Genomic DNA, 12,317 nt, shown 5'->3' with positions numbered 1-12,317 from the left:
TCCTCAGAGTTATGTGGTTGAATCTCTGTTGGTTGTGCAAGAGCAGTATGGACTTCGGGCTGGCCTCCTGTAGTTTGAGGGAGGGTGCTCAGGAGTAGCTTGGCTGCCTGTCTGCCTGCAGCTATGGGTGTAACAAATGAATCTGGTGTTAGCACTCCTGGAGGCTGCAGGTGCACCAAGCTTGGCTTGATAGTGGCTCAAGCAGTCCCATCTGGTTTGGAGAGATTTGCAGGATCAAGATGAGCTTGCCTAACTTCACTCATGGTGATGTGTGGTGATTAACTTAAGATCCTGAAGAATGTCTCTTCCTCAGCTGGATCTCTTGGGCAGCTTTTGAAATGTCCACCTCTTTGTTCTTCTGTTGCAGACTAATAAAGGAGATGAGTTGTCAAGCCGAATTCAGAACATGTTGGGCAATTATGAGGAGGTCAAGGAGTTCATGAGCAACAAATCTTGTCAAAACCTTATAGGGATTCCAAAGAGCGTTGCCCCTCAGTTTCCCCCCGGACAGCCTGATCGCCCGTACTTCCCTGAGAAGGCCATCCGTACATTGCCATCTTCATTCCAGCACCTGACCCGCTGTCCGCCCGTGGGACCCATGCTTGTACCCTCTCGTCCTCCAAGCCACTCCAGTCATTACCAAAAGGCACAGTCAGGAGCAGAACCAGCTTCAGGTTTGCACAGCAAGGGCCGCAGCTTACCCAGCGCTCGCAGCCACGGTCAGGAGCACGGCCGTGGTGGCCGGGACACTCAGGCAGGTTTTCCCCACAGCCACAAAGGCAAGCCTGGGAGCGGGGAAGGTCGTGCTCATGGTCTGCAGGCCTCCCCTCTGGCACTTTCCCCGTTCCTGCCGTGTTTGTTGTCTTCTCCCGTGGCACCCCTGTCACCTCTACATTCCAGCCAGCATGTCAATTCCAGGTCACAGAACAGCAGCAGAAGTCATGGGTCAACCTACAGTCAAACCAAATCATTACAGGACTTAGTGACAGGATCACAGGAGAAGGAAAGTCGGGACAGCCCAGCCGTTACCTTGACCAGCACCACTCAGCCTTCCTCTCAGACTTTTCCCCCTTCTTTGACATCAAAAGCCAGTGCAATGCAGCAGAAACCAACTGCCTATGTCAGACCCATGGATGGCCAAGATCAGGCATCATTTGAATCCCTGGAGCTCAAACCTCTCCTGGAGGAATACCATGAAGGACCCAATGAAGATGTCTCGGATTTGAAGGCAAAAGTTAAAGCTGAACTGTCCAAGTTGGAAACCCCTTCTGAGCCCAAGGAAGAGACTGATGATGATCTCTCAGATTTGAAGGCAAAAGCCAAAGCAGAACTGTCCAAATTCGAAACCCCTTCTGAGCCCATAGAGGTGAGTGCAATTTTTGGGATGTCTGTTGGATCAGGGTAAGTTTGGCTGTGGGAGAACAGCTCATCAAACAGCAGTGACTTCCAGAAGCAGTGATGACTGTGTGTTTGGAAGGTGCATTTTGAGATTGACCTGGGTGCGAGATACCTGTTTGAATGCTGAAAATGTGACACTTCCTGTGATTTTTCTGTTATTTTCTCAGTGAGGCTGCAGCAGGTTTTATAGTTTGAACCTGCCTTCGTGCCCATAATTTTTGTTTTCCACTAAGACTTGTTGAAAAGAAGGGGGAAATGATACGGTGAGAAGATCAAGTGTTGATGCAGAGTGTCAGGACTCTGAGTGGTGGTGAAATCCTCACTGAATATGGACAGCCAGCAGTAAAGTGGATTTTGTGGTCACCTGGGCTTTGTGACTGTGAACAGCACAGGATTCTCCTCTGTAAGGTGCTAAAATCTCACTGTAGACCCACAGGAAAGTATGACTTGATATTGCAAGTTTCCTTGCAGTACTCCATCTGTTTTTGCTGACCCAAGACCACCTCTCTGATTTGTCATGTGGGATGGAGGCAGAAAGCAGGTAAAGCACTGGAGGAGGAGCAGCAGCATTGTACGTGTGGTGTTCAGCAAATGCAGCTCCTTTTCCTGTGCTCTTTGAAACCCAGTTTCAGCTGTCCCAAGGGACCTGCACACTGGCTCTGCCTGACTCGTGGCTTGGCCTCCTGTGGGCTCAAAGGCACTTGGTCCCCTGGTACATTTTGGAGAATTACTGTGCTCATCCGTCAGTCCTGATGTGATTGCTGTGCCCTATGGGATGTAGGATTCCATGGTCCTAAGACAGCTGGGCAAGGAGAGCCATGGAGATTGTTTCAAATTGTATTTTGCTGCCTCTGGAATGAAAAGGAAGAGAGTGGGTGCAGTCTGTTTTTCATGGAAAAGGGTGTGGATCAGCTGCAAATGGCTGTAGGCAGTATCTTGTGGGAAATGAGAGGAAACTGTCAAAATGACATTGCTGAGAAGTTGTGAAAATACTTTCATGCTGAGAGACTTTATTTGCTACCAAGTAGGTTTGGCATTGCACATCACACCTGAAAACAGGAAGTTCACTGAGGTCCACATTACCTTATTTGCTTAACCAGATTTTACTCCTGGGAGAGAAAGACAGCAGTGCAGGGCATCACCTTCTACATTATCTTGTTGTCTCATCTGCATTATTGTCTTATCTCTTTTCCCACTCCCATGTTTCTTCTGTCATCTCATGTAACTCTGGTTTAATATGAATTTTGATAGGGCAGCATTAGATATGATGCTGTGTGCTGAATGAGACCTTTTTCTCACTTCCTGTTGAACATGTGAGTCTGAGTCCAAATGCCCATGAAAATCCTACAGCTGCCAGTGCAGGAGTACCATTGCTCATGCTCCTCCTGTTTGATCTGTGGCAAAGTAAGAACACAGTAAAAAGGGAATTGAAGATAATAAAATATGGTTTTGCACAAGCCAGGACCCTGGTTTTAATTATATGCTTAGTCCATTTTGAAGCTGACAGAAGAACCTTTTCTGTAAATATGCTGAATTATCCTGCTTTGCAGGAGGGATCTTTAGGCTGTGTCCCCTGATTGTTTTCTGTGCATAGGCACGGAGAAATACAGGCATTTTGGATAATGGCTCTGTAAGCTCTAGTGAAAAACACATTATTTTGATTTCTGTTTTTATCAGTCTTGTCATTGTCACATTTGCTTACTTCTGTTTGATCTCAGTGATGAACATCTATTTGATAATAGAACCCTCCAGGGCTGAAGCCTGGAGGGAGAAGAGGGAGAAACAGTGAGGTGGCACCCCTGGATATATGGCCTGTGTGCTAGGTGTCCTGTACAAGGGAGGCTGCTTGAGGGTCTGTTGGCTGGAAGCTTGTCCCCCTCTTTATTTCTTGGTGAAACAGGAACTGTGGGGAGGTTCCTGCCCTGCAACGACCCTGACAGTGAATAGTTCTAGACTAGCAGAAACTCTGCTGTTCTTCCCTCCTCTTCCCTGAGCTGTTTGGCCCCAGTTTACTGAACAGCCACATGCCAAATATAGTTTTTCCTGTAATCTCCCTTGACATGACTTAGGGAAGCCATTTCCTCAACATGTGTTCTGGTTAATTGATTTCTAAGGCGTGTTTCACCTGCAGCTGTGAATTCATTATTGACAGCTCCTGCTCATGGGAACACTGAAAAGTTCAGCCTTCCAGGCCAAACAGGCACACAGTTTGACTGCAGAGTGGATAACAGCGCAGTGACTCACTTTGCATTCACAGAGACACTGAACAGCTCTTCCCCCTTTTCCCCAAATCAAAGCCTTCACTTTCAAATGTCATCACTGTCCCTTTAAGGCATCTTCCCAAATTTGTTGTGAGAAGGCTTAAAAACGTAGCACACATGAAGCATGTCCCTTCTCTTCATGTGCCAGGTTTTTCCTCTTCTTCAACACCTAAACAAAGATGCTTTTAAAGCCATTCTCCCTCTCCCTGTCTCTAGGAGGGCTGCAGCACCAACAAAGACCCTTGTATTGCCTCCATTGACACAGACTATGATGTGTGAAAGGGAATCTGTTTGACAGCAGGGGAAGAAGCATTCAGGCTGTTTTGAGGGAGAATGTTTATAAATCCTCAAGCATTATTAAGGGCATAGTGTATGGAGGAATGTATGGCCCTTGATGCTCATTGAAGGTTTGGCTTTGTTTTCTCAAAAATTTTGGGGGTATGAGGGCATAGTTTCTTCTACCTTGTGTAATGGGGCCTCACCAGACTCTCCTGCCTGTGAGAAGCAAATAGGAAAGCAGTCAATTTAGAACCCCTAAGCAACAATGAAGCAGCCCAGATGTGTTAAGTCTTTTTGGTAATGCTGTATTATCCTTGTGTTCAAGTTGCTGTCATTGAGCTTTGTTTTCCTCAGTAAACACTTATCAATGTTCACCAATTAAAATGTGGTTGTTATATAGTAAATAGGAATTACTAAATACCTACTAAGATGTTTGGATGGAAAATATACAAAAAGTCTGCTCTAGGTAGATAATTTTTCACTGGACTTCTCTTCATGGCACCTGAGTTTTTCTACTGGCAGAATCTGTCAGACAGGTGAACCCTGTAAAGTAGAAATCAATATATTGTTTTAATTCTGCATCCTTTCAAAATGAAAATCTTTAAAGATGTACGTAGCACTGTTGGTCTTATGTAATGAAACACAGTAGTCAGCATTAAGCTACTGTCATCTTTCTACCAATCTTTTATGTATTTCTCATTTACTGAATAGAAGGGAGATTGTGTTTTGTTTGGGGCTTTTTTCCCTTTGCTCCTTGTATTCCTTTTTTGACTATTTTTTTTCCTTGCTTTGCACCAAGACAGGTAACAAGGTGTTACCCCTGCTGCCCTTTTTATAATCAGAAGTGCCTTAGGTGATTGGAGGGTTTCCAACCTTCCTCACAGGCATTGTATTAATTTGTCTTGTTGCTGCTGTGTGTGACTGCTAAAGAAGCAGATCAAACATGAATGAGAATTGTTACTTTTTCTGACTGTTTTGGATAAGAAAAGTTTTAAATGCAAAAAAAGTTAACCTCAACCTCACCATAAGAGCTGAAACTGTCATTTTGGTAGGCTTCCCTAACAACTTCCATGTAAATATCCAAAGCTGTGCCAGCCAAGGCCTTTCTCACAACCCTTGGGCATTGTGGTGTGAGCAGAAATGAATTGCAGCCAGAGGAAGGTTTATTGTGGGATTCTGTGCTGCTCCTTGTCATACCAAGTGCCCAAAGGCAAATCCTTTCACTTGGGTCTTCTCCATGTTCCCTTTTGGCTCTCAGAAGTGAAAGCAGTTGGTACTTTTTATGCTCTTAAATTATTTTAATTTCTTGTTCCCCTCATTCGCTGGGTTGCAGGTACATCCAGAGGCAATGACCTTGATCACTGCCTCTTGGGATGGTTGCATGGACCACAGGCAGTTTAGGGGTTTGACTAGTGGTTATGAGGTCAGGATCGCACACAGCTTTTGCATTTTTAAATGCATAAACACATTTTGGCTTCTCTTGTTTTTCTCTCCCTTGATGAGCATGCAATATCTTAGGAGAAGTCACAGTCAGTCCCAGTTGACAGGAAAGAATTGTATGTCAGTGCTGTGTTTTGTTTGGGTTTTTCAGCTAAACCAAGCCAGAGCATGCGGGTGTAGTTATGTAAACAGAAAAAGCTACTTGTATTTGATTTAATAGGTCAGTCCCACCGGATGCAAAAGAGGATTTTCCCTTGTGTGCATCTCCTTTGGAAGAAGCCACATTTTCTATCCAGGCTGGAAATAAACCAGCAATAAAATGCCAAAGCAGCTCTGATGGCTCACTCGAATCATGCTCCATCAACCTCTCTGTAGATTTCTGAAACTCTCCACACTGTTTCTTGCACAAGTGGAAAGTGCCAAAGGGACAGATGTTGCCAATTTGAACCGTACAGGGGGAAGGCAAATATTGCTAAGCAACCGAGTGCTTGAGAGAATTTTTCGGAGAGGAGCCAAGGGAGTTATGTCTGGGAGTGCCTGCAGCTTCTCATCGCTCGGTGTGAGGGAAGAGATTAAAAGTTCTTTCCTGCCAGCACAAAAGACACCATAACCTATTGACACTGATTAGGGCTGACAAGGCAATGTATGAAAACAGGAAATCTGCCCTGCCATGTGGGAAGGCAGTAAGACATGTTCAGAGAGGTAAGTGCAGCACCCAGCCGGTGCCAGGGTGGGGTCAGCAGTTGGCTTCAGCGGGACCAGGTGAAACCCAGGCAGGCACCCAGCCCTGTGAAGTCCTGTGGAGGTCGTGTCTGGGTCTGCCTTTCACATCTGACTGGGAGCAGGTCACTGAAGGATGGGCTGGCAGGGAGAGGGGAGTGTTTTTAGTGAGTCTTGTAATAATTCCAGGTTGCCTCATGTAAATGGAGTTAACTTCTCCAGTTACTGAAGGATGAAAAAGCTTATAAACGGGGCAAGTCTTAAAACAGCTGTGTGTGGTTGTGCTTCTCCCTCGCCAAGCAGTACTTCATAGGTAAGTGCCAGCCTGGAGGTCTTTGGTGGTCACAAATGCTACTGGAGATGTTTCCTCAGAGAATGAATCTGCCTGTTTCAAGCCCCTGAATTATTTTGGCTGTAGACTCCTGGTTCAAGAGATGTGTTTTCAGGAATGAAACACAAGGTTTATCTTCCTACATTGGTCATCACATTAGCACTCTCCTAATGCTACTTTGAGCACCTACTGGACTTTGATCAGATTCTTTGCTTTGTTTGAGTATAGAAAGATGTTTAGCATGTGCGTTGTGTTTCTTACTTTGCAGGACTTTTTTTTACTAGCTACCTCAGTGAGCCTCAGTGGAAGTGGCATTTTGCAGCTTAAGGATGCTCCATAGGAATAATGGATCAGCACAGTGATGACAAATTGGTGGTACTGCTTTTACTTCTTGGGCACTGATCACAGTGCTCTTGCACCAGTGGCTGCTGCAGCAGGAAGGTGTCTCACCGAGGTATTGGTCAGCTCTGTGGTTTTCAGTGTGCACCAGCATCAAGGGCAGAGGAGTTTCCCTGCTGTTTGTACGAGCTGGTGCAGTCCTGCATGGAAAAGGGCTTCCCAATTGCTCTGGGTAGGGCATGAGATTGACAGAGCTCACCAAAGCTTGACTACAGCAGTATGGCAGTTTTTGAAATGAAGTCAGCAAGTAGTAGTGTTCCTGCCCTGGCACACTACTCAGTGCAGTCTGTTTTTATGTGAGTTATGCCTCTCTTATTTGTTTCCTTGTGTTGTTATTCTGTGCTTTGAAGTTTCAGGTCTCGTTTTTCATTTTCTCTGATGTCTAACAATGTTGCTGTCTGAATTATCTTTAACATCCTTCTCCCTCCCAAGCTTTAGATGCCAGTTTTTATCTTCATAATGATAAGCATTTATTACTTAGACAACAAAATAGTGCTGTATTTTTTCAAGTCAGCAGAATATTTTAATTCCCTGTTGGAAAAGGTGATAATTTTTTGATCTCCTGCTTTTCGACACACCAATTTCTCCTCCAAACTGCTTTAGCAGTGTTGCATTTTCTTGCCAATTTGTTCTGTTGATCAAATGGTTCATAAATGTCATTAGATATTGAGATGCTCTTTTTGCATGCAGTCAGGGGTATCTTGGCAGTCCATTGTACTCCAGGCAAAAAGTCTGGGTGCATTCCCTGCCATCAGCCCAGCTTCCTTTGCATGTACCCAACCACAGGGAGACAAACTGCAGCTGACATCACTTTGTGCTCATTTCAGACCCAGCAAGGGCTGGATGCTGGAAAGTGTCCTCTGTCCCCTCCTTTCCCCACAGCCTTCTTCATCTAATAAAAGACACTGTGGCCTTCTGTGAGTCCCTCTTTTCCAGGACTGATTTCAGCTACTTTGGCCTTTCTGTCTATTCTTCAGATGGAGCTTTTCTGGAATCAAAGGAGGAAGTAACAAGGGTGATGTTTGCTTTGACTGCTAAGGAAATAGAGCTCAATAGTACTTGGCTTGTAGACTAATTTTTAACTGGTTACGAAACTTGACCTAAACTCTCATTACTTACAGAAACTTCAGTTTAGGTGACTTGTTCAAATGTGCACTTTCCTTTGAAGACAAATAGTAACTTTTGCTATTCAAGAGATTGCCATGTAGCTTAGGTTATGCCACAGTCAGAAATGTTATCTAAGTTCACTAAGTGAAAACAAAAAATTGACCATTAAAAAAACTCCAAAAAAAAAACCTTAGTTTTCTAAACATTTTCACTGCTCAAAGTTAGAAAGAACATAGCAATATTTATTTTTTTTCCTTTTCTTGGGAGATGAGAGAATTCAGTTTCTGTGTTAGCATAGTTTTAAGAGAATTTGTCTTGAATTAGAGCCTAAATGCAAGTATTTGTTTTAACACACTATTGAATTGAAAGCACCTCCAAGGGGAGAAGTGAGTGAGCACTTCCCCATGCTTTTTAAGGTTAACTGCTGTATGTGTTTACGAGTATGTTTCTGTAGAATGAGCACACTGTCAGAGTGAGTGAGCATTTTACAAGTTTGTTGTAAAATAAACAGTGTGTGGAACGATTCCTTATTAACTCTGTGGTATCTATTTCTTCTAAAGCTTATGTTTTTTTTAACTTGGTTTAAGAATATTAGTTTTTTTAAACACAATTTATGCGTGTTGTGTTTTGAATAGCAGTGGCTTATGAAGAATGCTAGAGGTTTGGGAAGATACAGGGTGAATTCATGCAACAGGAGACAAAGTAATGTTAGATTCAACCTATTTCTACTCAGACAAGGAATACTCTAGTTTCTTTCATCAGCCTGTCAGCTCACTGCTGTTCAGACCAAGTTGTAAATCAGACTTGGCTGGACACCATCTGTTCTCTAAAGGTGAAAGGTGTGGTGTATTCAGCCTGAATGTTTTCACTAGAAGTAGGCGTTTTACTGAAGGTGCCCTAGGGCTGTCATGTTGCTTGTCTCTTTGCATTTTTGCTTTGTTAATCATTGGCTGGGTGTGCTGAAGGAATGTCATCTGTGCGTTACCAGTGCAAAGGACATCCCTTGCCTCCTTGGTGCAGGTCAGCTCCATTCCTGCTCCTCTTTGCCAATACAGTATTGATGTTACCACAATAATATTGCACTTTTTTCCATAATGAAAGCAAGAGGAGAAGCAGTGTGGTATTTATTTTTCTGTTTGCTATGGTAGCTGTAACCCCTTGGGTATGTCCTACCCTTCTCTTAGACATTTCCTCAGAGCCTTCTGTGGTGCACATGTAGGGAAATGCTTGTCCAGCTTTCAGGAGTCTAAGGATTGCATGTGAAACTATTACAATGTAGAGACATTGCCTGAGAGGACATTAAAAAGTCACAGTACACAAAGGTGGTGAGCCCGATCCATCATGGCTACAAATTATGAACCTGCCTGCTCACATCCCTGAGGTATTTTAAATTATTTGAGTATTTTGCCATTGGTTCATGGGAACTTTTCACAAACATTGGCATCATTTGAGCAATTATGTAGGAAGGAAATTATGGGCAGTGAAAAGGTGATACAGAAAATCTGGAAATGTCTGTAGTCTTCTCCAGTTTGCTGTCCCTAGGATGCATCAGGAAAGATGGAGAAAGCTTTTCCTTAGGCAGAGGTTCATTGGAGTCTTGGTACTTCTTGTAACCATCTCTCCTTGTTTGGATTTTAATTCCAAGCCATTCAGTATGTTAAATAAGCAAAAAAGCCATTTATTCCATCCAGATTGTACAAACAAGGAGAGAAACAGTGAACTGATCCTCTCCCATCCTCTCAGCACTGCTTTGTTTTCTGATAGCCTTTTGATCCTAGGAGACTGATGGCCTGGAGCCTTCCTATTACACCTGAGTGACAAGGATCACTTCTCAAATGCCAGCCAGGTGCATTAGCTCAGCACCTCCTGCTTCGCTTGGCTGCAGGTAAAAATTGTGTGTGACAGCTCTGCAGTGTGTAAACCTGGCCATAAAGAATTTCTGGGACTTGGGGAACACCATCTGCAGCCGGTGCAGAGTTTAGGGAATGATAAAAATGTCTTTTAAGGAACCTTGCATTTTGAATCATGACAAAGGCAAGCGAGTTCTATATACAGATTTAAAATATTGTGGACTGGTTGTTCTAGGCACAGCTTAAGCAAAGAAGGTTCTAGAAGGCTCTGTCCAGCCCTGGCCTCTGTTCCCACCTGGCAAACAAGCTCTGGGTGCTGTGAGTTTTTTGCTGAGTGCACAAAGCTGTTTTCTTAGGAGAGGATGAAAGTGTCTGTGCGTGCTCAGCTGAGTAATAACAAACATCTCCTGGGAGCAGACAGTGTCAACCTCGGATGCTGCTTTTACAGCTGAAAGTATAAGTTAAGTTGCTTTCAAGTGACTACTTTTAGTTACCTGGTCACTCTGTTGAGCATACAAAATTGAAGAGTGACCAGGTATTTGGTGGACAGGACTTGCTCTGGTTTCCCATTGTCTTTAGCAAGACAGGGAGCTTCCAAGAGACTTGTCCAATATTTGTCTTGAGGATAACTTTCATCTGTGTAGACATGATAGTAGTGATAGTAACAAGGCACCTTGATGTTCCAACCACAAAACATAAAATCTAGAAATAGATTTTTTTACATTTAGTTCAGTTATAAAACAATAGTGATAGTTGCCTTTGCAAGCAAAAGGATATCCTGCTATTTTTTCCCTTGCAAGTTAAGTTCCTCGGATTGGAAGCATTTAAAGATATTTCTTCCATTTCCATGAAAGTTTAAAAATAGCATGTAGGCTCTTTCTGAGTTACGAACTTCATTTTCTTAGGGAGAGAGATACAATTCCTATCCTTTCAACACATGTGTTTTCTTCTTTTTTTTCCTTTGGGAATGCCATCCTTAGATATACTAACAAGCATCCCTTTATTCATGTTCCTCCCACTTGCCTTCTGCTTTGATGCACTGGTCCTGGTGAATGATGCCTTTTAGCTCCCCCAGGCTGTGTGGTCTGTCCCAAGCAGCAGCACAGAAATGTGCTGGCTGCTGGTGTGGGACTGGTGATGTTGCTCCAGGCTCCAGCCTGCCTCTTCAATTTGTTTTATTTCCCGAACTTTTATTGGCAGTGTTGGTAATGCAGGGAGGAGCTGAGGGTGTTTTCAAACAGCTGGGAGAGCCTGGGTCTCCAAGTCTTGTTTACTGAGTCTTTAAGGGGAGGTGCACCAAGTGCCACCACTGCCATCATAAATCTAACACTGCTTGTTTTCCAAGGGGAAAGTGGTCTTTGGAAATGGAAAGCATTTCTGAGAGACAGGAGCAGTTAATTATCTGAAGTGATCCTCAGAGCCACAGGATGCCTCTCGCCACCAAAAGCTCCAGTTTCCTTGATGGTCTTAACAAGCACAGTTATTATTTTCTTATCTTTTGTTGTTTCAGCTGCAGTGACCAGCTTTTTTTCTGGAGTAGGCTAGAGTCATGCTACTTAAAATGCTGTAAATTATATCTATGAGCATAAATTGCAATGAGGTGGTACTGAACATGAGAAAATACCTGAAACAGTGGCTTGCTGCTCTCACACAAATGCTTACATTGAAAGAAAATTGTGTATTCATTCTGCAGGGAGCAAGGGGACACCACCTCAGCCTTTTATGGACACAATACTTACAGATTCACATTAAGCAGTATTAAAAATTACTTACTGGAGAGACCTTAAGGGGAGAGTAGGTAAGAAAGTTTTTTGGAATCAAGGGGTCAGAGCTAGATTTTTGAGAGCTACTCTACAGATGGTCATTGCAGTGGAGAGGTGCTCTTGTGTGGAGGTTCTTTATGCAGAGCAATTTACTAGAGAGATAATCAGCCTTGGCTGGAGTCCTGGTCTGCATGGCAGTGTACAGGTGATGCTGCACTTAACTTCCATGCTTACTTTGTTTGGTTTTCAGTTATATTATTATTAGATGGAGGCTAACAAGAGATGCACAAATTTTTGTCAGCAGCTGAGGATTTGTAAAGAATCCTTCATTAAAACATATCAACAGCCTGTTCCCCCAGGACACAACCCCCTTGGCTACTTCAGTCAAAGAAAGACAAAACAGCAATTTGTTTTTCTTACGCTGTTTGAACACAAGAAGGCCCGTGTATTTATTTTTAGATTGAGCAAAATAATCCATCTCAGGGTTAGAAAAGCGTGTAAAATCTTTAAAGAATGTTTTATTTCCTGCAGGCACCCACGCAGGAGCAGGACAGTACAACCATTGTTTGCTGAGTATTTTGATGTAAAATGCTTAAATTGCCAGGATCATTCAGTGTCAGCTTAAGAAAGCTCATGGGAATGGTTTGATTTGTTCTCAAACCTGCGAGGAGGCAGTGACAGGCTGGAGCTGCTGTCTTCACTTGGAGCTGGGCTGCTGAGTTGAGGTGTGGGCAGAAGCAGAAGAGGTGGTGTGGCATTTTTTTAGTGG

General features: G+C 43.5%; 1 protein-coding gene across 6 annotated transcripts in view; it reads left to right on the top strand.

Annotated features, from left to right (window-relative positions):
- The window catches only part of AFF1 (AF4/FMR2 family member 1), a 76,375-nt gene that overhangs the window by 23,248 nt on the left and 40,810 nt on the right, over positions 1 to 12,317 (top strand). For all 6 annotated transcript variants that reach the window (XM_041489209.1, XM_041489207.1, XM_041489206.1 and 3 more), the window contains exon 3: positions 368 to 1,366. In XM_041489209.1, coding sequence (XP_041345143.1) covers positions 368 to 1,366 — 999 coding nt within the window. The remainder of the gene's footprint in view (positions 1 to 367; positions 1,367 to 12,317) is intronic.

This window comes from Pyrgilauda ruficollis, unplaced genomic scaffold, assembly GCF_017590135.1.
Source record: "Pyrgilauda ruficollis isolate IOZ18807 unplaced genomic scaffold, ASM1759013v1 scaffold91, whole genome shotgun sequence".
NCBI classification, from domain to species: domain Eukaryota; kingdom Metazoa; phylum Chordata; class Aves; order Passeriformes; family Passeridae; genus Pyrgilauda; species Pyrgilauda ruficollis.
The sequence above is the reverse complement of the archived record's forward strand: the minus strand, read 5'-3'. Positions and strand labels throughout refer to the sequence as shown.